General features: G+C 39.1%; 1 protein-coding gene across 5 annotated transcripts in view; it reads left to right on the top strand.

Moving 5' to 3' along the window:
• Nucleotides 1-24,667, top strand: part of CDC14B (cell division cycle 14B) — a 41,828-nt gene extending 17,161 nt beyond the window's left edge. The window contains exons 5-14 of one of the 5 annotated variants that reach the window (XM_027879161.1): nucleotides 4,468-4,544; nucleotides 6,132-6,198; nucleotides 7,407-7,469; nucleotides 8,385-8,472; nucleotides 8,824-9,054; nucleotides 10,779-10,917; nucleotides 11,049-11,202; nucleotides 11,967-12,067; nucleotides 19,466-19,582; nucleotides 22,841-24,667. In XM_027879161.1, coding sequence (XP_027734962.1) covers nucleotides 4,468-4,544; nucleotides 6,132-6,198; nucleotides 7,407-7,469; nucleotides 8,385-8,472; nucleotides 8,824-9,054; nucleotides 10,779-10,917; nucleotides 11,049-11,202; nucleotides 11,967-12,067; nucleotides 19,466-19,582; nucleotides 22,841-22,877 — 1,074 coding nt within the window. In that variant the 3' untranslated portion in view covers nucleotides 22,878-24,667. Of the gene's footprint in view, nucleotides 1-4,467; nucleotides 4,545-6,131; nucleotides 6,199-7,406; nucleotides 7,470-8,384; nucleotides 8,473-8,823; nucleotides 9,055-10,778; nucleotides 10,918-11,048; nucleotides 11,203-11,966; nucleotides 12,068-14,559; nucleotides 14,707-19,465; nucleotides 19,583-22,837 lie in introns of those variants that run through there. The other 4 variants (XM_027879163.1, XM_027879162.1, XM_027879160.1 and 1 more) reach the window with 4 other exon arrangements.
• The last annotated feature ends 1,659 nt before the right edge of the window (nucleotides 24,668-26,326 follow it).

The raw sequence follows: 26,326 nt of genomic DNA, 5'->3' as shown, positions 1-26,326 counted from the left end.
GTATAAAAAAAAAGCAAATTTTTAAGTTTTGTGTAGAGAGGTGATTACACATTGTGGCAAAACAATATATTAGACTTAAAAGGCATCAATTCCTTACAGTAACAATTTCCCTGGAAGGTATTTAAATAGAACATTTGTAAATGATTTTGAGAGTTTTTCTGTGTGTGTTTGTATGTATGTGGATGTGTATGTACACCCATCTACACTGCATTAGAAAAATTCTGAAAGCAGCTGAACTTGTGGGTGATGTATTTCAGTCCTGCTGCACTGTCTTAAGTTTTTTGGTGTTTTTTTGTTTTTTTTTTTTTTTATTTCCCTGATCTGCAGGAAAGGAGGCTCCTAGGAAATCAGTGTGAAATTCTGAGAGATTTTTATTCATTTGTGTATACAAAATTGGACAAAAACTATCCCAGAGAATGCCTGCTTCTGCTGAATAACAGTTAATATCATTGCTTGAAATTTATTTTACTGTTTTAATCTTTTTAATAGTAGTTCTTGTTGGTTGCTTTTAATAGGAGTTCTTGTTGGTTGCTTTTAATAGGAGTTCTTGTTGGTTGGTTTATTGGGATTAACTTAAGAAAACAGCTTTATTTGTTAAAGTTTTTGTCAGCATAGCAGAAACATAAATTGTAATCAGCATCTGGACAAACTAGTTTCATCTGTTGTATATTTTGATTTCTGGACTTTGTCTTTTCTCATTTCCCCTTTTTCCCCCAGTATATATCTCATGAATTTACAAATGCATCCCTGTCTCGCTATTCATCAGATCACCATTTCCATCCTCTTCTCTTCTTTTCTGAAACTTCAGTTCTGCTTGTTGCCTTAGAAAGTCCTTCTCTCTTTCAACACTTCTGTCTGCTACAGGTCTTTGATCACTGCTGCTTTCTCTCTCCCATTTACTGTCTTCCTTTAGTCCTTTGTTGACCCACATCATTCCAATGAAATTATTCGTCTTTAAGGCTTCAGTGGCTTCCTCCTGTTCAGAAACAGTACTATATGTAGTTTTATATATGTGTATATATATATGTGTGTGTGTGTGTGTGTGAGAAATATTTTTTGAAGTGAATCTTTCCTTAAACCCTTCCAGCTGCGTTTTGGTTCACTTCATGGAGCAGCCTAGGAGCAATCCCAACAGGTAATGGGCATCCAGTCCTCAGGACCAGACTAAAACTATCTGTAAAGCTTAAAAGCTGCTGGAAATATACAGTGCAAATGTCATCAGTGCTGGCTCTCAGTCTGCAGATGCATTTATTCTGGTGCACACCATTTCCTAATGCAGATGTGGCCTCTGCTGCCTTGACATCTGTTGCTGCTCTGGGCTTTGCTGCTCCTTCCCTCACTCCTTCAGTCTTACCTGTTTCCATACCTGGGATTTGGTTCAGCCCTCATCCAGCCCTGCCTGCATCCAGGATTTCTATCTGGGTGCTCCCTTAAGCTGTGGCAGAAACTGATCCTGTCTCCACTTTGGAGCTTCTTGTGTTGTGTTACTGCCCGGATACTTTCCCTGTGAAGTAACCGTCTGTTTATGGTCTTTCCCGTTTTGTGTAGCGGCCGAGTGTCGTTCTTCCCTTTTGAAGCACTCCACACTTTGCACCTGTCTAGCCATCTCCATGCTAACCTAATTTTTTTGGTAAGCCACCTTTCACCAAGTGCGCCATCTGAGCATTTCATCAGCTGCTGTCTCTGCCACTGTTCACCTGTTTCATCTCTGGTGTGTGGTAGTGTCACAGCTGAAGGGTAGCAGGGCCTCTGTTCCAGAAGATTCTGAGAAATTTAAGGGTGTCCTTCTTCAGTAAATATACTGTATTTTCCTTCATTTGTACGGGAAGTACTGTATATTTTTGGTTTTGCAAAATTAGGTTGAGTTTTTTAAGTGGCTTTGTATGCAGCAGGTGTTCATATATAGAAGTCTATACATGTGTGCATGTATGTTAAAATGGTGTTTCTAGCAGCTTCACTGGTAATGTAATTTCAGAAGTGGGGTCTGTGCTTAACAACTAACACGTTTCAGTATCCTGCAACATTATTTAGACTTATTTTAATACAGTACTTAATGTAATGGAAAAAAACTTGTCTCTTGCAGCTCTTACACTTGTGAACAAATGCACTGAATCTCGTTTTCTTTAGGAAGGTGATAAAAACTCAGCTGAGCAATGGGAGAGATCCTTGCCCTTTCTGACCTACAAGCACTTGCAGAATTAGCTAGTATTGGTTCCATTTCTGTTTGCCTGTGGTACAACTAGTACTCTCTCTGGATATTACCCAGCCTGACAGCACTGAAGTCCAGTGGGATGTTAGAAGGAATTTCTTCACAGAAAGGGTGATTAAATATTGGAAGGGGCTGCCCGGGAAGGTGGTGGGGTCACCACGCCTGGAGGTGTTTAAGGAAAGACTGGGCGTGGCACTCAGGGCCATGGTCTGGTTGGCAGGGCTGTGTTTGGTGAAAGGTTGGACTCAGTGATCTCAGAGGTCTTTTCCAGCCTAATTGGTTCCGTGACTCTGCAATCCCGAGTTTTTTCCAGGTGACTCATTTCTGGCTAGAAACTCTTTCTTGCTGTTTAATTCTGTTTGCTAATGCCATTTCATGTCTGTGGTTCGTAAGATTTTTCAGGGGCAGGGCCCTCTTGCTGGTAAACCAGAAGTGCTAGGTTTATATGGCTGCTAGCAGTGTGTGTTCAGTGTGCTGCAGGATGCGAATTAGGACTGGATCAGAGCGCACAGTTTGGAATTTCTCGGAAGAAAACCTTTCTATCCAAATCAGGCAATGAGTACGCCTGCAGAATAGAAAATGGATTCTGGTGTCTGAGGATAAGCTATTCAGTTGGGGGGTAGGGGGGACTTTCTAAGTATATTTTCTGGTTTGGGTGTATGCTTGCAAATATAAATGCGAGAGTCACCTCTCCCCGGTGAAAGTACACACACATACACACACACGCACAAAATGTGCAGTGTTCATTATTTAGCTGCTTATCAAGGAAGGTTTTTTTTTGCTTGTTTGTTTTGCTGATTTCACGGGAAGAATGCTCAAAAAATACTTTACACAGTAATTGAATCAGGGGAAAAATCAAAGGGGTCATCTGTTGCCATGTCTGTTTTAGCTCTCTGTCCAGGATGTGTTTCAAGATGGGTTTGTTTGTTGGGTTTTTTAGCAACATCTGTTCCAGCTCTTGTTCTTTCTGTGTGTGTGTGGAGGGAGGATGTTTAAGGTCTGTTAAGCCATTTGTTCAAACTGGCTTTGCAGCAGCATCAAAGACATTTGAAAACCTGCAGCAACTTTTAAGGGGAAAAAAAAATGTCCAAAGAAATAGAAAGCAAATATGCCACATTTAGATTTTTGAGGGATGTTTAATTAATACTCATGAGGATTCTTACTTTCAAACAACCTCTAAGGAAAAAGGTAATTAATAGAAAGGAAGTAAGTAATTTTACTGTAGGTTATTGAAAAAAAAAAAAAAACAACTTTCTGTAGTGTGCTAAAACTTAGTTAATGCAATTTTAAAGAAAAAGTTTTAACTTGAAATTACTGAATATTGACCTGTTAATGACAGCTTGTTATTAACAGTTGTTACTTCCTGGCCATGCTGGGGATGGTGTTTGATGATATTTGAAGAAGAGATGTGCAAAAAAGAGGAGTTTTAGGTATTCTTTAAGGAGACCTTAGTGTTAAAGGCTATCCAAGAGGGATCAGACATGTTGTGATGGAAGGCCATACGGATATTTCTCGTAAGTTGGTCTTTTGTGAATTCTTTTCTGAGTACAGTACAATTTCTTTTCTTTGACAGTACAAAGTCTGATACGTGTTGCCTCAACTATGTTACTTCATTCAGTTCTTAGTATTTTGCTTCTGAAGCTATGGATTTCTTTTTTATTTATTTAATTTTTTATTTCTTTTATGGCATCTGGATTTAGTTACTGGATACTGCCTCACCAGTGCAAAGGAGCAAGTACAGAATTTGGACTTATGCCAATGTTCTGCTGTGGGAAGATCAAAATATACATGAATTACTGTTTTAGTCTTGTCTGCTGAGTGTACAGACTGTTTTGTGTAGCAGATGATTCATAGCTTTGCCGATACCTTTGTGGGGGTTTGTGTTTTGATTTACATCTTAAAAGCTTAATTTAAAAAAAAATTAAAAAATCTACAAACCGGTCCAGCAGAGTTGCATAGAAACATGTAAGCATCCAGATGGACAGAAGCCATCACTGCAGCCTATAGATGAACAACTTCTGTGCAAATCTGTGAACTTAATTTTAAAATACCTATTCCTCTAGATTGACAGGATTTTTATATTGTTTGTTAGTTTTATTGTTGCAGACTCGCGAACATTTGTTTTAGTGCCACTCTTTTCCAGCACTTTTGAAGTCTGTGATAATTAATTATGCCTTCTGTAATAGATAAGTGACTTGGAGTTATTGGTACTAGTCTTAAAGTAATCTTTTCCCTTTTCTGTCTTTTTCCAAAATCAGATAATATACCTGAGAGAATCCCCAGAAGATGTGTACAGGCTTATACTGGCAGGAAGTGTTTCATATCTTCCTTTCAGGTAAATAATGAGCTGACAGAGCCCTCTGTACCTTGATATTTTGAAGAAGAAATGTGGCATTTTTCAGCACTACTTTGTGCTGGGGTTTCTTGGTGCTGGAGTTTTTACATTGGGCACGTTCCCTGTTCCAAGCTGGGGTGTCAGGAGCTGGTGCTGAATTGTGCTGGCACGAGATGGAGCCACCCTGCTGCGTATGCACTCCCACTGAGCTTTTTGATCTGCGTTGCCTCTCGTTTGGCAGCCTGATTTCGTGCCAGTAGCTGATAGTGAAACACATAAAAACACCTGTCATTCACCCCAAATGGCCTGTGATGCTAAACAGCATGCTTTATGCACAAGGCAGTGCCTGCGGATTGCTGTGCTTCCGACAAGGGGGGAGTTGTCATCAGTGCATTCAAGGAGCCTCCTGGATTGCCTGTGCCCTACTGTGCTATCCTTTCAGCAGACACCAGAGTGGTTGAAGCTCCCCTGAGGACCAGGGCCCCTGAATGTGAGGCTGCTCCAGTCTGTCTGTGCAGGGCTTTGTCCATTTGTCCTTCCTCGTCAGGTGGTCTAGCAGACACCCACTACAACGTCACCTTTGTGTGTGTCTTTTCTTCTGCCTGAATGGGGTTCTGCTGTTTCCTTTTCCTGCTGATTTCTGCCCCACTCACCTTTCACACTGATTCGTAAGGAAGGAAAGGATAGCAAAAAAATTTAGAGGCAGCCATCCAGGTACTTCAGAGGTTCTTCCTCCTGTCAGTTAAAATGGAACATAATAGATTTTTTACTTATTAGAAACATTATCTATTCTCTGCTGATAAGGGCTGCATGGTCTCAAAAGAAGACATAATATTCTCTGATGTAGATTCAGTTTAATTTATTTATTTACTTGACTAAAGTATTCCTGTAGAATGCTTATTCTGCAGCGCTTATGGAATCTTAACAGAGGTCACATAAGAGCATGCCATTCCTGGAGCAACAGAATTTAAAAAATTGTAGTTGAAAGAAGGTATTTTAATGAAACTAGTTTCTTCTCTTGTTTAAACATAAACTACTTATGCATCTTAAGGGAAGTATTTTATTGCATCTACACCAGCGTTTGTCTTGACAGTTTCAGGAAGAAGTTGCTGTTCATGTGTACAAGGAATGCATGTACACAGTCTCTTTCTTCTTTTAAATGGAGCAGTGTATTAAAACCTTACTTTTTTGAAACTGTGCTTCAGAGGAAAATATTCAAAGAATTTGTGTTAGAATGTGATACTTGCTTAGGAATTAGCTTGTGCCACAAGGAGTTCGTGTTGCCCGTTGTTTGTTGGTGGATACCAAAACACACCAGATTCAATATTCGTGTCAGAAATAGAACATCAGCTTCACCAAAACTGTAACTGGAGTTACTCTTGTATCTGTCGACTTAACTTATTTTATATTTCATTACTGTTGTAAGGTGCAAGGTGGGTAATGAAGTAATCATTTGGCATAATTATTTCACTGTAATAGTAGTTACCTTGAAGCAGCTTTTTTAAAGGTGTTTTAGAGAAGTATTTTCAATTGGTTTCGCTTGGATTAAAATGGAATAATTACTGGTTTGGTCATCATATCTTATAGGGATGCTTCCTTTGGTACTTGCAGTTTTCATCTGACATTGCTGGACTGTTTTCATGCAATAAACAAGGTCAGTGAACTAATATTTTTTCATATTTCAAAAAGTTAACTAGGTATTGCCCATCAGGAAAAGAAGGTTTAGGAAGCTGGGATCCAATCAGAGCTGTGAAGTAGCAGATTTTCAGATTGTTGCCTAGCTTATTAGGCATTGTAACAAAACTGTTCAAAACAGAAGTCAGTGGATACTTTATGTAATCAACTAGTGGAGATTTTAAAGTGGGAATTTTGAGATTTATTTTTGTAGTAGTTCAGGACAGTAATTCTCACCTCTAATCCCTCGGAGCTGTGTGTTAAGTTTATTATATGCCATTGCTCCCCTGGTGTTAAGTTTTGGGCTGAATATAGCCTTTGGAAGTGGCTTTGCATTGGTTAGTCATACACCTTAGGCATTTGCAGCACACGGTACTGATTTCAAGTTTGGCTTTAGTAATACAAACAGAACAAATGTCAGGAGGTAGGTGCTTATTTTAAACACAAATTATTATAATCTAGTGTTTTACAGCAGTACAGTAGTGCAGTACAGGAGAATTTAAGCACATTCTTTTTAGTCTGTATGAGTAGCGAAAAGGGGAATTCTGCAGCCCTCCACCCTGCTACTGTCTTTTGTATTATGGATATCTCTGCCAAATACTGGTGTTTTCACTCGTTAGGTCAGCTTCTTGCAGATTTGTGATTTTCAGCCTTTTTTCGATGTTTTGAAGCCCGCTTGTATGCCGAGACTGGTGCACTTGGTGGTATTCTTGCTGGAACAGCAAGGAAAACTCCAGAAGGTTACACAATGGAAGACAAATCTAGACTGTAGTATTTCAAACACCTGGATATACGGATTATCTGTGTTACCCAAATGATTACTTTTTTTTTTTTTTTTTGCTTCAGAATGTACTCCTAATGTCAACAGATATTTTTTCCAGTTATTTCCCTTTTTTTTTTTTAAATTTTGTGCACCAAACAGTAATAAAAAGGCTGAATGCTTCAGTAATCTGGGATTTTATAGTGATTCATTGAAAACAGAGAAAAGTTAATTTACTCATCTTCACTCATATTGAAATTTACAAATCTGTTTTGAACCAAGACTGAGTTGACCTGTATTTCTTCAGTTATGTGAAATCTCTTTGAAAGAATAGTGTGGGTATTAAGGGACTTACAGCAACCAAAAAGTGTGATAAACTGTCCTCATTGAAGAGGCATCTTTGTTAAAAGCTTTGTTCTGAATTTTAGGCTTTGCAGTATGGTTTCCTGGATTTTAGTACGTTTGATGTAAATGAATATGAGCATTATGAAGTAAGTGTTGACTATCAATCTTTTGTTTGCTGTTACTAATGCTAAAATGATTGTTTACAATTTGTGTTATTTTTTTGTAGTATTAAGTTCCAGTTCTATCTCTTTAAACAATGATGTTAACTCTCATAGTTAAATAGGAGTGCATGGACAGAGAGAATATTAAAATTCAGATTTAAATATAATTGGGCTCAGTCATGGAGGAAAGCAGAAATCAAAATGGAAGGAAATACTTTTTTTCTGTTACTAAACCCTGGAAGTAGATCAGGAGCGTGAATTTGGGCACCTTTTAGAGGTCGTGCATATTCTTGAGCAGTCTTGATGAAAAAGTGGAGGGCATACAAGCCTGAGTCTGACTGGATGCTGGAGAACAATCGAGAGTATGTATTTGTGAACACATGGCACATGTAAAGAAGGACACAGGGCTGGGAAACCCCAAGTGCGTAATATTCATGTGGGGCACAGGAGATGGCTGTGACAGTGAAGGGCTGCAGCTCTTGACTATGTGCAGTTTCAGGAATGCAGAGCTGCCAGTTACATGTAAAGAGAAAACTGAGTGTTCTTAGAACCTAAAAAAGTCATTGTTTAAATTGTGAACAGAGGTGGGGCCAATGCCATAATTTAGAAACCTGTAAAGAATTAAAAAATTGGAAGCTGCCCTCCGTCTGAAGGGTGTCAGTTGTAACTGACCCTAAACCCTTTCTAAAGCCCTGTTTTAGAAAGAAGAGGGCACAGGCAAGAAAACTGAGGTTGAGAGCATCTGCCATCCTCACGATGGAAAAGAAAGCAGGCAACTAACATAACTTCCTTTTTTGACAAAAATTGTGCATCAGTTCTATCTAGCATGTATTTTTGAAACAATAAGGAAAAGCCTGAAAATACAGGGATAATGATAAACCAAGCATTTTCTCTTGACAGAGAGCAGAAAATGGAGATTTTAACTGGATAATACCAAACAAATTCATTGCCTTCAGTGGACCTCATTCAAGGAGTAAAATTGAAAATGGTATGCTTAAAAAAGGAGGTGGGGGACACAAGCCCACTGCTTTCTTAGTTGATTGTTATCAGTAAGAACGAGCTTTGAAAATTGTTCCTCAAACAGTGTGTTTTTTCCTTGGCTCTTTTCCTTTCATAAGAACTCTGGCAGTAACATTGTAATGCTTGGTTTAATTGTATCTGACCTAGGTGATTATGTTAGAATTCCATCCTCGGTTAGTCTGTTTCTTTATGTTGAACATGAGTTCTCTTTTGAAAGTGTTTTCGTCTCTTGTTTTTTTAGTCTTTGTTTATTTCTGCAGTTTGAGCCTTACTCACTTCCTTTTTTTTTTCTTTTTTCCCCCTTTCTTTTCTCAAGTAGGCTATCCCCACCATGCTCCAGAGGCTTATTTCCCGTACTTCAGGCAGCATAAGGTCACCACTATAATACGCCTCAACAAAAAACTGTACGATGCCAAGCGATTCACAGATGCTGGATTTGAGCATTTTGACCTCTTCTTTGCTGATGGAAGCACACCTAGTGATACTATAGTTAAAACATTTCTCAATATTTGTGAAAATGCTGAAGGTGTTATAGCTGTTCACTGCAAAGGTATAGTGTGAAAACCAATTTGTATTACAAACGATGCTTATAGGTACTGGGGTGTTTTGCACTGTAATGCTATTTTATCTAGTTAATAACATCTCTGCCAAACTGCATCTTTTCCATACAAATTATTTTCCTTTCAAATTATTTCGGTTTGGTTCTGTTCAGTACTTCATCTTCTAATTTTTTTTGGAGTTCCAGAAAAATCTTCCCAGCCGTTCCCAAAAATGAGGATTGGAGAAAGTGAGCTTTCCAATATGCTAGAAAGTGTTAGCACTTCCAAAGGATGCTTTTAAGCGGGAATTTGAGCTCCTGGCAAGGTTCATTGGTCTTTCTAAAAATATGTGATTAAGTATACAAATCATAAACTTTTGAAAATGTCACTGCAGCTTTTTGAGGAGATCCCTCAAAAAATAGGAGCGTTGTTCCAGAACCACCAAAAATCGTCGTCCCTCATAAACTCTCTGTACTAGCTCTATTGAACATGCTTTGAATATCTGTTCCTCCAGAGCTGGGCTGCCAGTTTTCCCAGTGTGGCTGGTGTACTGGTGCAGTTCTCTGTGATTATAAAGCAGAATGTTTCCCTTCCCACACCATCTTTAATAATCTTATCAAAAACACTTCCTCTCCACACCTTTGCCTCACTAGCACACCTGATAATGCTATTATTGAAGGAGAAGGGCCTTTTCTTAACCTGTCTGCTTTGGACCTGCAAAGACTGCATTTTGGTTCCTGGATCTGCCATCCATTTGCTGCATTTGACAGAGTTATACTGGGAAGTGAAAGACTTGTTAAAACCGGCATTTTGACTACTGGCATAAAAGTGCACACTCTTAATCCTCACTGAGGAGATAAATTCAGGTATATCCCTGAGTTGGTTATGCCAGAATATTGAGTACCAGTGGTGCAGGTGCTTTGTTTTCATTCAAGTTAAGATATTAAGATGTATGTCTTACTAATGGTGTCTAGGCTAGCTTTATGGTGCTCAGCCTGCTCTTGAGAAAGAGTAGAATGCTGTAGCCTGTTCTTAAAAGCATGCACAAGTCATGGAAAGTGCTGTGTGGTTGTCTTGGCTGCTGGATTATACAAAAGACTTTACACTGGTGTTGATCAGTCAGTTAGTTGTTAAATGAGAGAAGGTGATTTGACATTTAGAGCAAGTGGCTGAGGAGAGACACCACTTAGCCTCTCATGTTTCCCAAGGCAAATAACAGTGCTCTGAGGGCCATTGCAAAGGAGGTTCCTCATTCTGGAGTTCTTTTTGCCTGTACCAGCTAGCACCCCAGACTTGCTTATTGCAAAATATGTCTTTTTCTTGGGTGCCAAGGAGATTAATTAGAGGAGGAACTGAAAGAGCAGCTGTTTTCAGCGCAGTGTATGATCTGTTTGCAAGAAGGTGCTGTGGGAATTCTGAAAAAAAAAAAAAAAAAGCCAGCTGTTTTATCCCATGCATGAAAACATTCTCATACCTACATGCATACACTTTCATAGACAGACTTAGGGATATTTGTAGAGTCACTGGCTTTGGAATGTTGCCTCACTGAAAAACATGAACAGTGTGTCAGTAGCCTTGTAAATGAAAAAAAAATATCAACAGGTAAGTTGCACTTAACCAAGTTTGATCAGTGCAGGTTTGTTTAATAAACTAGGCAAGGAGCAATGTCTGCAGTTACAGCTGGTTCCAGATGAAGACTGGTGTATAAAAGAAGCCTTTCTTTTATCTTGCACAGCTGGTCTTGGACGAACCGGCACACTTATTGCCTGTTATATCATGAAGCATTATCGGATGACAGCTGCTGAAACTATTGCCTGGATTAGAATAAACAGACCTGGTTCTGTGATTGGACCACAGCAGCATTTCCTGATGGAGTAAGTAGATTAACTGTAAATTATTTCCAAAAATAAATCTAAATGTCTTTTTCTTCTTCTTCTGTTGTACACTTAATAATCTTCAGTGTTAATTTGTTTTGTTTTGGGCCTTTTTTTCCATGTTATGATAGCAAACAGGCAGAGCTTTGGACAGAAGGGGATATTTTCCGTGCAAAGTTGAAAGGAAACCATAAAATTGCTGTAACAAGAATTCTGTCAGGAGTAGATGATATTTCAATTAATAACACGAGAAACAGGAGAAGCATCCAAAAGGACATTGAACTGGTAACCATCCAAATATTGTGCTCTTGTAAAAGCTGGAACTGTTGAGAATCTCTCAGGTTCTGAACAAACCTGTGGGTACACAATGGAACAATGTTAATCGGATTCTATTTCTGTTTGCCCTTTTGGTATAAAGGGGTATGGGGGGGGAGAAAGTACGGCCAGCCACTATGAAAAATGAAGTTCAGAACACAGGTGAATTAGGAGCATCATTGTCATGCTTTAGTAATTAGGTAAATAATAGGCAAAAAAAAAATACTCACAATCTGCAATCAAAACCCCTGTGATTTCATTTTGGATTGTTTGGTGCTTCATTCTGTGTGTTTAAAGGAAAGGGATGAAAGTTTTTTTATTCTTTTTAGTTTCTAAGTAGTTGAAACTTCCATAATACCTTCTGTAATACCTTTTGAAAAAGACTGAACTGCTGTTTTAAAAAGGCAAGTGAAGGGGGGGAAATGCTGTATTGTTCTGTACCTAAGCAAAGATTTGATAGTTATATTGTTTCCACTGTTTAAAAGTAGACAATATTCTGATGCATGTAATTCATGACACCACTTAATGGTTTACAGCTTCAAAAGCAGCAAACAGGAAACTGGAAGGAACAGAACTGTTATTTATGCAAGTGAATTTCCTTTGACTTTTTTTTTTTTTTTTTTTCCCTGTTGGGATAATTCTGATTTTAAGAGTTAAGATAAGGTTAATTCTTCAATATCAAGGTGTCTGTGTTTTAATCTTGGTTTATCCCTTCCCCCCACTCCGCTCTCCAGTACAGCGATGACGACGAAGCAAACTGTTTGACACAAGGGGATAAGCTTCGTGCTCTGAAAAGCAGAAGGCAAGCAAAGGCTCCAGCTGCGTCTCCACTGGCGTAAGTCAGCTTCTGAATGTTTGAAATGTTTGAAAAGCACTTTTATCCTCTCCTTTGTGCACACTTCCCGTGCTCCTTCCCCCCCCTCCGCCCCAGGTGTTTGCTGCCAAGGCTGCTTTTACTCCCTTGGAACAGGCACGAGGTTCACTGCTCCTCCCAAGGGTTGGTGCTGAGGAGAGTTGGTTAAAGAGCTGCATGACTGGATTTCTGGTCTCCTGCGTACTTTTTGGTTCTGGTAGTCTGCCCTTCACAAACTCCCACGGTGTTTCCAAGTGATTTACTTTTAGTTTAGTCACGAACATCTCTTGTCTTCGCTGTAGCACTATAGAAAAATGGAAGGGTATGGCTGTGTGTGGTTGTTTGATTGGATCAAATAAGGTATGTGTTGGTGTTTGAAGTAAAGTCAGGCACCCCAAAAAGGGCAGAAAGAAGGATTTTTAGCTTCTCTTAGGTTTTCTCTTCCTTGGAGAGGAACTTTCCCTAAATCTTTTGTGCCTCTGGAAGGCAGAGTAGCGCTGTTTCATTAAACAAATTGAAAAGAAGTGCATTTCTGTCGGGGAACCTGGTATGGTAGTCTCTTTATTTTAGACAAGACCTGAAACACCACCTGTAAAAGCAAGTTTTTGCATCTGTTGTAGCTTGTAGCAACTGTAGATAGAAAAACTTTCTGTCTGCCCTTAAATAAACTGCAAGAGAATGCAAGGCTTGCAAAACATAGCTGGATCTCATATGATGGCTAAGAAAGGAATGGTGACCTCTATCTGTCAGATTTTTTGCACCTGACACAGCACCAGAGTCACAGACCACAGTCAACGTGTTTCTTGTTGTGTTGTCCTTCTGTGGGGGATGATGCTGGCACCTGCTGGCATTTTTTTTTTTCTTCTTTCTTGTTCTTTTTTAAGATCACCAGTGTCATCAGGCCTTTAAAAAAAGTGAGAGGTACGTAGTAAAATGTGCTGAAGTCAAAGGAATATTTCTTTGTAAACCTTCACACATTGCTATGTCTGATTCCTGCTTTTGTTTTAAAATACCCTCTTTTGTTCATGCTCATCATTTACACAGGTGCTCATATAAGAAGTAACACGTTTGGAGCAAAGCCTGTACCCAGCTGACACTTTAAAAAACCCCAAAACTCATCACCTCAGTTACGAAGAATAGCACAGTAAAAAACCAGCTACCTTGCTCTTGCCTTCTAAGGCTCATAAGTGCCTTAGCTGCCACTTCATAATATTTTTTTGTAAAAGGTACTTTGAGTTATTTCAGTAAGGTTGTGAAAGATCTTATTTATTGTATGTTCCATAGAATGAATGTGTGATAACCTGTTCAGAGCCATTGTCTTAATGTGCACAAAACCCATCGCCTATTAAAATGCTGTTCCATTCATGAAACGTTTTACAGCATGGCTGCTCTAATTAAAGCCAGTTAGCTTGTACTTGTGTGGAATTAAAATAATTGCCCTTGAGCTTACAGGTGTTTTTTTATATCGTGCATCGTGGCTCAGGGAGTTTGAATTTACCTCATCCTCTTCTCCGAAGTTGTTTGTATGGTTTGCAACTTGTACTCAAATAATATGGTGAGAAATGCACGTGTAACTTCACACATTCTTTGTGATGCTATTGTTTTATCTCTGGGAATATTTGTCTGCCTTACTTGAGTCAGAGGCATTTCCTACTAGAAGAGGTGTCAGTCTCTTTCCTTTATAGTTCAGACTGCTAAAAATAACTAGCCTTGCAGTGAAATTGGTTGCTTTTATGTAAGCAAACAAACAGAAGCTTCTAAATCTTCTATGTAGTTTTATTTCAGAGAGGGAAAAAAAAACCAACCAAACAAACAGGAGGGCAAAATAAGAGTACCAGAAGCTGGGACAGTTGCAGTCTTTGAAAACTAGAGGCATTACTTACATTTAAGTCACAAGGGATTTATGTAGGATGTTTGTTGTATAAACTCTTTCTGCTTTGATGAATGGGTATTTTGTGCATGTTGTAATTGGCAATATTCTGCATCTCTTGGCAAAGGATTGTGAGCTGGCTTTTGCTTCTTTGGACTCAGGAAGGTGATATATGCCATCATCTGGATGTTCACATAAATTGTTTCTGCAGACTTATCTGGCTCTGACCTAATGTTTTAGTATTAAAATGTATGACTGTGAAGTAGGATATATGAACACAGGTTGAGCATAGGAGATGGCAGCAAGTGATCACAGATGTATTGCTCCTGCACGCACTTATTTGCAAGAGTGATACAGACCCCCCTTTGGAGCAAATGACTGTAGTGAGGATTTCGGGAAAATTTGCTTTGATTCCAGCAAAATACTGGTATTACATTTGGCAAACGACAGCTGTTAGTCTTGGTAAGCAAGGAAGTGCTTGGCAAAGGTTGCAGAGCAGGTATGCATTTGAAGAACCTGAAACAAGCTGAAATGCACCAATAGCTTTTGCTTTTGAATTTTTTTTTGTTCATCTTTTCCTCCCCCTCCACCCCCCTTTTTGTAGATGGTTCCTAGCTATGCTGGTGTCCACACTGTGTAGCATTGTCATCTGGTGGATTGTTTTGGGCTCCCTTCTGCCCAGCCTGCTATTCTGTCTAGATGGTTTAAGAACATAGTAACCCATCAGGACCCCCTGAGAGAGAGCCGCTGTGTAAGTGTCCCATTCCATTTCTCTGCAATAGCTCACACTTTCTGCCTACCGTGTCTTGGAAATGCATGCTCCCCTGCTTCGTGTTTCTCACTGGCTTTGTTGCAAGGGAAAATTTCACTGCTCTGGCTTTGTCATGTTTTTGTGTATGTTGTTTGGAATAACTGAGTGATATTTGTGGATGGCTTGCAATAAGAAAGGCGCAGAGCTCTTATAATTGGAATAATCTATAATTCTTAAGCCTTTCTCCTCTGCATGCTTCTGCAAATATGCAAAAACTACATGAGCAAAACTATCCGTAGAAAGGAAAAAACACTGCTTTAAAATATATCCTATCCTTTGTGTATTGCAGATGAAGGTGTTAGCTGCAGTTTTACTTTGAAATTCATGAAGTTGCAAAGGAGGTTAGTTTCCCAAAGGATGGTTTTATTCCCATGAAATGCCCAGGAATTCGAATTTGTTAGAAATGTCAGTGGGTCTTTGTTTTTATAAAGAGATTAAACATTATATGCCAGGGCATAAAACAGGACTTCTTTTTTCCTTTTTAGCATAACAGAAGATGGGGCAGGTTGCAGAGTTAGGTCAAGGCCCACTGGTTTACCCAGCCAGTCTGGTTTCATCTTCTTTTGTTCTCAGTTATTTTTTTTTTTATAGAGCTTTATGAGACTACTTAAATCCCTGCATTCTGTTACTTGGGTTCAGGGGCTAAGGAAAAGCATTAACAGCATACCAGTTCCTGGAGTACAGTTTTCACTCTGGATCCACTCTGCTTCTGTCAGAGTTCTGCAGTGCCTTCCTTCTGCTTAAGAGGTGCAATGTTTTCATCAAGTGACAGCTTACATCTTTTGGCTAAACGAAACCTCCATCAGCGTGCAGAACTGCCAGGGAATCCAAAGGAACTCTTTGATGGCCTCTGAGTCTCCCTGGAGCTCTTCTGTCGCCACCACCCTCAGAGTGGGACGGTTACTGAGGGCGACTGCTTGAAATCTTGGTGCTCTCAAAGAACAAAAATGGTCAGAAAGTGTTTTACTCGAGAGTACTCAGTAAGAACAGGATTCTCGTCTGGCAGAACATGAAGGTTAAAAGTTTCTCTCATCCTTACCTTTGGCCTTGCAACTTCTTGTCTGCACTTTTAAAAGGCACGGGACTCTTTCTGCTGAAGTGAGTGACCTAATAACTGAAGAGTGAGAACTGGGGGACTCGTGGACAGCTTAGTTACTCTGTTAGGCTTGGCTGAGGTCATCTTGACCTGTTCTTTTGGAGAAAAAAAAAAAGATAAAGAAGTAAAGGTCACTTGTTTCTTCCCCCCCCAACTTTGTCAAATAACATACTTAGATGAAAGGCTTGTTTTCAAAGTTTTACACCAAATGTGCACCATTTCTTGTCTCAGCGGTGTCCAAAAGTCAGACTTTAGATTTCTAAACTCATACTTACGTAAAGCTGAAGTTAACAACACAGGTTAAAGAGATGAAACACTCTGTGCTTTGTCTTGCTTTACTGTAAGATCAGCTTCACTCAACTATCATCCTTTCTTTCTTTTCCTGTTCCTGTGTTCAACTAAGACTGTGCTTAGAGGGAAAGAGGAAAGGTTGAGTTTGGTAAATGTGGTGCAAGCAATTGGGTTACAGGTTCTGCTGCTTCATATTCAGGACTGACAGTCGTACAACATTGGTTTAAATCCAGGAAGAGAAAACACTTTAAGGTTTTCTCAAGAGCTGGCTTTCTTTCTGTCACGCAGCTATTGTCCTCTGTGTTTTAAGGGATCGAATGATCAGTCAGGATCATCAATCTCTCTGGGCTAGCCTGGCAGTCCTGTTGGCTGGAGCCCTATTGGGTGAAGAGTATCAGTGGCTTGGAAGAGTGGTAGAGGTCTCAGGTCTGTTTCCTTAAAACTCTTGAGGTGATGAAGCAGAAAGTGGTATCGCACTTGTCAGACTTGTCAAGACTAAAATGCCCATGGCAAACAGAAGGCACAGCTGTGTAACCTCTCCTTCCCTCATCTCTTCTTAGGATACTTAAATCACTTTCCTTTTTAAATATGTTGTGTGGTTTCTCTCCAGTGTGTATTACCTTGCTTGCATTTCAGGTTTTATAGACTTTGTCTTGGGTTGTGGGGTTTGGGCTCTTGTGTCCTGGTGATGTACCTGTGTGTGTACCACCCTTGCTCTGAGTTAAATGGTGAAAAAAAGCCGTGAATTATTTAAAAGATGGCGCCACTAACCCAAACACTGTTCCATTTAAAACAGGTTTTGATTTGTTTTAAAAAAAAAAAATTCAATGTATTGGCTTGATTAATAAAGCAGCATGTAAAGTGGTCTGCTATTTGGGGCGTGTGTTTAGGATCGGAACAACCAAGTGATGTTTCCATTCCAGGTTAACTGGAGGTGAAAAGTTCTTGCAGTGTGTGTTTAGTGGCTGTGTTTGGCTGTTACAGCATCCTGTATCCTGTGCTTAGAGCACAGGCACCCCGTGACAACCACTTGCCTTCTTGGCCACAAGGGCACACTGCTGCCTCGTATTTCAGGTCGTGTCAGATGAGTCTACGGGTTTAAGCCGTTGTGTATTGACTTGTTTTCTGAATTTCTGGTATCTAGAAAAAAAAAATGGGCATCTGTGAGAGAAAGTTTATACATATTAGGCTCTGTTCCAGTAACCTTTGTTTTTTTGTATGTGTACATTACATGTATTTTATACAGAGAGACAACAAATGTATATATTTAAGGAGGAAACGTGATTTTTCCATGTTTCTGTCTGCATGAGCACTGGTAAACCAGTATATGCTATGATTTGGTCATGCATATATTCCAGTGACTAAATTTTAGCAGGGTAAGCAGGCTTTGTACTTTCCCCTTCAGTCCTAGAAGCTGTGAGCAGCACAGATGAAAGGTACAGTGCAGGCCTTCTTTCACCCCTGGTGTAATTTCCAGTGCCTGCTTGAAATTGTGGTGGATCGAATTTGTTCATGCTGTGTGACAACTGTGGCACTGAAGACAGAATTTTAATACTGGAACTTGTGGGAGCTGTTTTACATTCACTACAGAAACTAAAAAAAGGTGAACTTGCAGGATTTGACCAAGTTTTCACCTTGGGCGTGCAGGGAAAACATATTTTCGTCGGAAGGATTTGTGTTGTCTGCAGAAGCACGATATGGTGTTGAAGGTATCTGGTTTGGGGTTTTTTTTGTGCCTCTTGTATAAGTCCTCCAGCTCTGAATGTGCTGTGTTTACAGCAGAATTTGCTTCGTGTTTTGGTAGGAATTCTCATTACAGTCTCCTCTCAGAGGAACCGATTGTTTTGTTTGAACTTCTGCAAATCGAGTTACAATCTTTTGCAAGGCTGAAATGTTAAGACAGACTTACCCAAGCAGAATTTTAAAATACTTGAACTTTATGCAGTAGTTTGTTTGCTAAACAATCAAGAAGTGTATGGTTAAAATTGGGCTGCTGGTCATTTTTGCTGCATAAAGAGTATATTTTAGGTGAAACTGCATCATCTCCAATGCACATTCTAATTCTGGAATGAAACCCATATAAAACAATGAAAACATAGGGTTTTTTTTTTTTCCATTTCTGGTTTTGGTGAGTATGTTACATGAGTATATAAAAGCATATTTTCTCCTATTTCATTCACTTTTGCTCCAGAAGTTAACACTCTATATTCACATTTAGAATTCCTTGAAAACAGTTCCTTCAGGGTATTACCCAACCAAACTGTAATTTATACAACTTTAAAAAGTTTTTGATTTCCAGTCTAATATAATCTGCTGACCCAACTGGACTCAGTGAAGCCACTAAAAATCAGAGTCTGACAACAGCAGGGGAATAAATAGTAATAGCTGAGTTACTCTTAGCTCTGAATCTCTGAAAAGATGCACACTTTTGTGTTTGGAACCTTACACAAGCGAAATAACTGCAGAATGGATGTATCCAATGGTGCACTAAGTAGGTTTCTGTGGACTCCACTGACCAGTTGTCAGTTTTGGTTTCCATAGAATCATAATTTCACTGCAGGTATTTAGGAATACAGGAGACATGGTTTCCCTGGGAACCAGTTGTCTGGTGGATAAAAACAGTTCTTTGCATTTCACAGTCTGGAATTCTTTTCTCACTGATGTAAGCAGCCCTAGAATTTATCTGCCTGTTTAAGAAATAGTCAGTATATTGCTCTAGAGTGTTCTAGAGAGGCATTTGAGCACAATCAGCTTGTAAAGCTGAGTTTTGAATATGCTGCAGTAATTCCCTCTAAGAGCAAAATGCCAACATATGCAATGATTTTCCTGTTTGAAGGGACTATCTCATGGTAAATTGCAGGAGGTTTATACTTTGATCTTCATAAATTAAATTACTTGGGTTTTTTTCTGAATTCTGTGTCAGTCTGAAAAGCAATGTTTGTTTTTGTTGCATACTTCAGATTTTATAATTTTTTTATTCATTGCAGTAATTTTAAATGCAAATTTTTTTTTTTTTTTTTTAATTTCAAAAACCCATCAGGAAATTCAAAACCAATACTTTAATCCATTCCTGGAAAGCAAAAAAAACCTCAACAAGGAAGCTGCTGTGCTCCTAATAAAGACAACTTGCATTACCGTAATTGTAACAGGGATGTTATAAAAGGGAAGGATGTGTTTCAGGCAGATGAGTTTGCTTTTCAGAATGATTTGTGAAAAGCCAGCTGCTACTTGTTAACTCTATTGCACCCTCTTTTCAGTGTTTTCTAGAAACTTCCTGGTCATGTAATCTTTCTTTTTTCCTACTCTTTACAGAGTAATTCTGCAGTCCAGAGTTCAGAAAAATAAAACCTCTGAACCTAGCATTTCTGACAGTACAGACATTACTAAAAGAACTACCAGGTCTGCTGCAAGAAAAAGCAATTTGAAAAGGTGAGAGTTAACCTCTTTACAGATCCAGTGACTGTTCTCCAGGCAAACACTCTGAGCTGCTGCACCTGTTGCTGGCAGGAGCTCTGCCACAGTTCAGCCTTTCTCCCAGCTCTGGGAAGGGAGAAACAGCTGCACGGTTGGTGTCTTGTGCCAGGAATATCTGGAAATATGTTTCTCAAGAAATTTGTTTGTGTTGCTCTCAGTCTTTCAGCCTCGTGAATTTTATGCTGTAATTCCTAATGTGAGTCAGAATTACTGGAGAGGAGGGATTTTGGTAGCATGAAAACCCCGCTGCCTGGAGTAAGAGATGGAAAAGGAGTTCACAGCATCGAGTCTGTTATTAGTCAGTGCATGAAGTCAAAACTACGAGAAACTTGATGGACAGTAGTATGGAATGCAGTAGTAGTGGAAAATTAAGGGTATAAAATGAATGTATATGCTGGTATGAGATTTATTTTTTTTTTTAATGGGGAGTATGGCTGATAATCCGAACTGAATCTGTTTAGTAAAGCTTGATGAAATTTTGAACTCTAATGGATTTATGCAGGACTGAGAGTGCCTCTGGGCACAGAAACCACACTCCTGCTACGTCCCCCTGTGTTTGCATGGGATCACATCCCTCTGTGGCAGCTCCCCAGGTGACTATCAGAGATCAGCCTGAGAGGGTGGCTTAAAACAGTGTCCAAACAACTTCCAGTTGACTGGACTTTGCCTTGTGCTCATAGTGAAAAACTTCTGAAGGGGTTTGTCAGAGCTGAAGAGACTTACTTTTGTTGGGAAAAGGCAACTACTTTTTATGTTACGTGCATTGATTTATAAATACTGCTGAAAATTCCAAGTTCCTGTGCAGCTTTTTTCCCCAGGAGCTCTTCTTTCTCCTTCTTCATCCTGTTACTTGAAGTTAACAGAAGTTAAGAAGAATTCACTCTGTCAGACATGGAAATAGTCATTAATAACAGACTGCAGTAAATTATATTCAGAGAATTTTTAGCTGTGACTTCTTTTTAATTTATTGAACAATATGTTAAACAATAATCTCTTTTTTTTTTTTCCCTGAAATGTATGTTTTATTTAAAACCAGGAGTATTTTTCAGGGTTTTTCCTTTTAGCTGGATGGGGTTTTTTTCTCCATTTTGCCTAATTTTCACCATGTCAGGTGCAAACAGAACTGATGGGGTTCAGCCTGCTGTTTTCACTCTGGATGCCTCTCCCAGTTTTAATCTGCTTGCAAGGCTTTGTAGCTGTATTCAGGCACATGTGCCATTTGGACAGAGATTTTCCTGGAAAACACTTTTCCAAGTTAACCTGTGTGTTGTGTGAGATGAGAATACCTATCCTAGGAGGAAACAGCATCCCTAAAATTGAGTTCATAGAAGATTTCATTTATTTTGAAACAACTCCTGTAGGTGTACTGGCAGATTTATGACTCTGGAAGCAAGGATGAGGTTGATCTCAAAGTTCATAAAATTCTTCCTTCATATTTTAATGGATTTTCTAAAACTCCTATCTGGAATATTTCATTTCACACACTGTTTCTTTCCTTCTAACTTTTGAGATCAGAGAATTTCAGGTACTTCATACTTCCATCCAGTAATCACATTTCTCCTAGCTATGTCACAGTTGTAGAGTTCTTAATTATCTTGTAACCTGAGAGGGCTGATTGGGTCTGGTCCCTCCAAAGGGTATTTCAGTATGGCTGTACAATGTGATGGGCTTTGAATGCAGTGCCTTGTTGTTAATCTCGTAGGTGTCCCTTTCTTTTTCCTGTAGCGTTTGGAAAAATCTCACTCGTTTTTTAAGCATGCCTTTTTTTTTTTTTTTTTCCATCTGAATTTATTTTCATTCCTTGAAGTGAGTGCAGTTTGCATTAACTCACAGTGCTCAGATTCACTGACCTATTCCAGACTAAGTGGATTGCAGGGTAGAGAAAATTACTAGAAAATTGACATCATGCCCTCACCAACATCCGTCTTTGTCACGGCATCGTTCACTTCACTGAACTTCTGGCACTGCTGTGTATCATCATTCTTTTTCTTCTCTGATAAATTCCAGTGGAGACATCTTGCACCTTTTTTACATCAATCTGATTTGTTGCTGCTTTTTTGTCACTTTAGTCAGTGCTTTTCTGTGGATGCCCGAGCCCAATGCAGTACAATCTGCAGAGCTGGGGAACCATTTGCCGTCTCCATCCTTCAGGCTGTTGGAGACGCTGCCATGGACTGCCTCCAGGATGATTTTTCAGCCAAAACAGCTATTTTACAGCTATAACACTCCATTCTGGCTTTACCAAGAGAGCCTGGGGAGCTGCAGTCCTGTCCACAGCGTTCACTGGGCTCCCTTTGTGGGACATCTCCAGGTGTCAGCTGCCATCCACGAGGGACAGGGCTCTTTCCAGTGCTTCTCTGTGGGTGCTGTCTCCAGCCGAGACATCTTCCTTGTGGCTTTTCCAGTCACTGAGAGTGCATATTTGTGTTCTGACAAGGTGCATCCTCCACCTCCCAAACCAGCTGAATCGTAGGAAGACACAGATCGAACCGTCTTTTCCATCTTACCACACTGAACAGAATTAGGATTACATTACATTTATAGTAAATAGTTGATTAAAAATGAAATCTTGAGTGGTAAAGGCGTTTTGGTGGGTAGAGGTGCTTGAGGGAATGTAGGCTTTTTTTTTTAATTTACAAAAAAAAATAAATAATGGGGAGTGTGGGGGAAAATGTGTGAAAACTGTATTGTATAGACTTCTTCATTTATTTTAACCAGACAGGAATATCACAAAAGCTAACAAAGAGGAATACACTTTAAAAAGCTCATATGCTTTTGCTTTGCTGGGTATTACAAAGCAGCTTTTCTGCACCCTTGATCAAATACTGAAAACTACCTGCAGCATTTCAGAGCTTTTCTCTATGGAATCTAAACCTGGCTTAAAAAAAAAAAAACAAAATTAATGTTTCTTTGCTGTTCTGTTTACTTTTCCTGTGGTTGGTACCTCAGAGGGAGAGACAGAAAAGGATGAAATTCTGGTAACTGTGAATCCTGCATTGCATTTCTGTATGGAACAGAACTGTCTGTGGTCAGACCAGTCTGTGCTTCCTTGACAGCCAGCACTGCTGTATTTTTAAATGCACTGACTTTTAACTTCTGCTTCTTTCTCTGAAGTATCATTTGCTCATTTTACCTTGCCAGAAATGTTTGCTTGAAACGCATGCTGAGTAAACATTTAACTTTTTTCCCTCCCGACGTGTTTCATTTCAGCAGCCAGTCCGTCACAAAGACTAGACCAGTGTGGCGCTGAATTTCAAATACAGCCACCAGTGCTGAAGAGGATATTCAGGAGTGAAGGGGATATGACTTAGAGGGAACTTGTTGCAATCCAAGGAAGATTACTTCAGCTCCATTTTTCAGCAAAAGAGAAAAAAAAAAAAAAAAAAAAAAGAAGAATCTCTTCCATACCTGCAGAATAAAATGAACTGTGAACACGCTGCGTGCTAACACTTCCTCAAGCAAAACCAACAAAATCTGTGTACATTCAGACTCAGGTGTAAATACTTGAGCCCTCTATTGTAAAGAGGGCTTGCTAATATGTATGGAGCATGTTGTATAAATTGTGATGGCAATCACTTAGCTGCTGACCACCAGAAACGAAGAGATGGTGGGAGCTTTTAAACACATAAATCGTGTTGTCCATTCAGACTGGGCTGAAGTCTTCACTTGAGACTGAGAATCAACAAGAAAAGCTTTATTTCTTATTACAGTATTGGTACTCTCCTGTGTTCATCAGCTGTTTTCTTATTTTGTATGAAGTTTTTTATGAAACTGCAGTTATTGAGTACACTAAGTAACTATTGTCCACCAAAGAGTGCTTTATTTTCAGAGGTTGTGTGGTTTGTTTATTTAGAAAAAAATTAATTAGAAGTGATTATTAACTTGTTTTTAATAGTGACAGATTTTTAGTTGTTCACAACCAGTGGCTCTTTTAACCACTTACAGTTGCTTTAAATCTGGTATGATTTTAAAGGGGAGGAAAAACAGTTTACCATTTAAGGCAGTGCTGACGTCTTGAAATGCCATTACTGTTTCCTTTCCTGTAATCAAGTCTTTTAGGTGAAACTTTAGGTTAACACATAAAAAAAGGTAAGAATTTCCCCCAGATTTTATTGGTATGCTTGATATCACTTGGATGTCATTGTTGTTTTTTTTTTATCTTAGAAGCACTTAGTGAGTGCAGCACACGAAAAAGGGACAGTGAGCTTGCCGTACAGCTGAGATGGGTAGTGCAACTCAGGGGCAGGTAGAATTTGTGGCATCCAATCAACACTTTCAGAACTACAGCTTACCTCTGTTAAAAGGCAATGTAAGTTTTAGGGGAGCCTGTTTGGGACTTGGCATTGTCATCCACTACAAGGCTGTCTTCAAACTCTGGCAGTGTTTTTTTTTTTCCTGCTGCTTCTCACATGATGAAATCTCAAAGCTGATGTACCCTTGTCTGCCAACTGGTGTCTATAGCTGCATATCCCTCAGATGAGGACTGTTACCACATAGCCTTAAATATGATTCAGTTATCTGTTGATTTAGTGACTCTTACAGTAGAAAGTAGAAGAAATGGAGAGATGTGAAAGGTTAAGTAATGGAATAACTGAATTTTTTTTTAAAGATAAAGATTACCTCTGCAAGAGGGAGAATTTTATTTTTATGAATGTAAATGTTCAGTGACTAGTTTCAATCTACATCCTTTTAAATAGAAATTAATCTGTCAGGGTGGTGATTTTTAAATGTCAATATGAATAATCACACAGCGGTTTGAAAACATTTTGTAGCAAGAGCATCAAGAGCTGGAGAGGAAACAGGCTGTGAAGTGTAACTTAGCTTTCAGGTAGCATCCATGAGTTTTGATAGTCAAAATGTGCAAATATGGACTCAAAGAAAACTAAAAAAGTGTAGTGCAAAGTAAAGGAACGCTGAGGCTCAGACTGCAATTATTTTATTTTTTTTTTTGGTTTCTCTGAAACTTCACAGTGGCCACCGTTTTCTTCCAGGTGAAAAGCATCCAAAAGAGAGGGACTGATCTCATCCTGGTAAGGGAATCAAAAATTCTTGGGGTTTGGAGGCCCGTGTTCTGGGTTTTTTAGTAAGCCACTTGCCCAAAAGCTGAAGCAAAGGTGGCCAGAAGAGCAGGTACGTTGTGCCAATACGAATCTTTGTTTGTTTTTGGAGAACATTCTTATCTCGGAAGGCAGAAGGGATGAAACTACTGAAGTGAGAGTCAAAATGAGTGATTTAGTAATAATATTTACTGTGTTTGGCTTTGCCTTTCTCTCAGATGAGCTGCTTCTAGTATCTTTGTTTTAAACCTAAAAATAATCAGTCTATTTCTCACGTGTTCCAAATTCCAGAATAGAATTTGCCTGTTCTTAAGTAGCCAGCAGAGTCTTTGGCTTTTCTACATTCATCAGAAGTAAATTTGCACAACACCAAGTGCACAAACATACACAACAGCAACTCTAGCTAAACCAAAACTGCATTTCTGGCATCAGTGTGTTTCAGGATACCCTTTCCAGCACTCAGTATCTTAGAGGGAAACAAAACAATGTCAAAGGGATTTTACATTTGAGCTTTCCAAGCAGCCTTATATGGGAAATGAACTCATTACCTCATTGTGGCCCATCTAACTGTACTGCTCAGTTTGTTGTTAGGGATTTTTAGTACTTTGCCTAAAGATTTTATTATACCATACCAAAGTTGTCTTAGGTACAGGAATGAACAGAGAGGGAGGGCATTGGGTGAGAGAGTCCTTGGTTTCTAAATCTTTTTTTTTGAACTGTGAGGTATTCTGTGCCAAAATGGAACGTGGTGGCAGATGCATCACCACTGCACCAGAGAGCAGCTGAGGGAAGTTACGTCTGCTGTCATCAGCCAGGAGTTTCTCCCATGGAAATTCCTTCCCCTTTCAAATGCACGACAGGATGAATTCCACGTTGGTCTCTCACTCAAAAGCTGTAATACCTTGAGTCAAGTTTCCATTACAGCATCAATACCTTAACTCAGATGTTAACCCAGACCTTGTCTTTTCGCCCCAGCATGACAGCAGAGGAGGTGCTGCTGATTTAATACAGCAACAAAAAAAAAAAAAAGGTTTGTAGAGAACTCGCGTTAAAACGGGGACAGAAATGATGGATGTGATGTTCACCAGTTTGGTGCACTGCAGTTTTTATATTAATCAGTTGCAGACTGTTTTGTGTAGACTCATGTAGGCTATCAAGGTCTAAAATTTCGTGACTAATCAGTACTGTGCATCCTGATTATTTTTAAATTGTATATTTCTAATCATATTTTTTTAACTTGGAGTGACAGAATGGAAGTTTATTTTGCTGAAGGTATTTTTACGATAAAGGTTCGTATTATCTTGTAATATTAATTAGTTCAATATGCATTTGTGTCTCATTTGAAAGTACTGCATATTGCATTTGATTTTATACAAAATACCGAATAGTGAGAACTGTAAACATGAATTCTGTCAAATTAAAAATAATCAGAAGTTTGGTTTCTGTTTTATTTCCGGCATTCTTAAAGAAATCATCAAAAAAACAGGATATCTGTACCAGACTGGCTCGTATGTGCACTGAAAAATCATACAACACTCTCAGTTACCTGAAAGCTTTTAATTAAAAAGCACAGGCTCTTAAAACACGTACTTTTTTAGAATTTCAAAAATAGAGGATTTCTGGCTCTACATTTCAGGGCACT

The sequence above is a fragment of the Empidonax traillii genome, unplaced genomic scaffold (assembly GCF_003031625.1).
Source record: "Empidonax traillii isolate 1590-97213 ecotype Southwest subspecies unplaced genomic scaffold, ASM303162v1 scaffold51:size1492887, whole genome shotgun sequence".
Classification (NCBI taxonomy): Eukaryota; Metazoa; Chordata; class Aves; order Passeriformes; family Tyrannidae; genus Empidonax; species Empidonax traillii.
The sequence above is the reverse complement of the archived record's forward strand: the minus strand, read 5'-3'. Positions and strand labels throughout refer to the sequence as shown.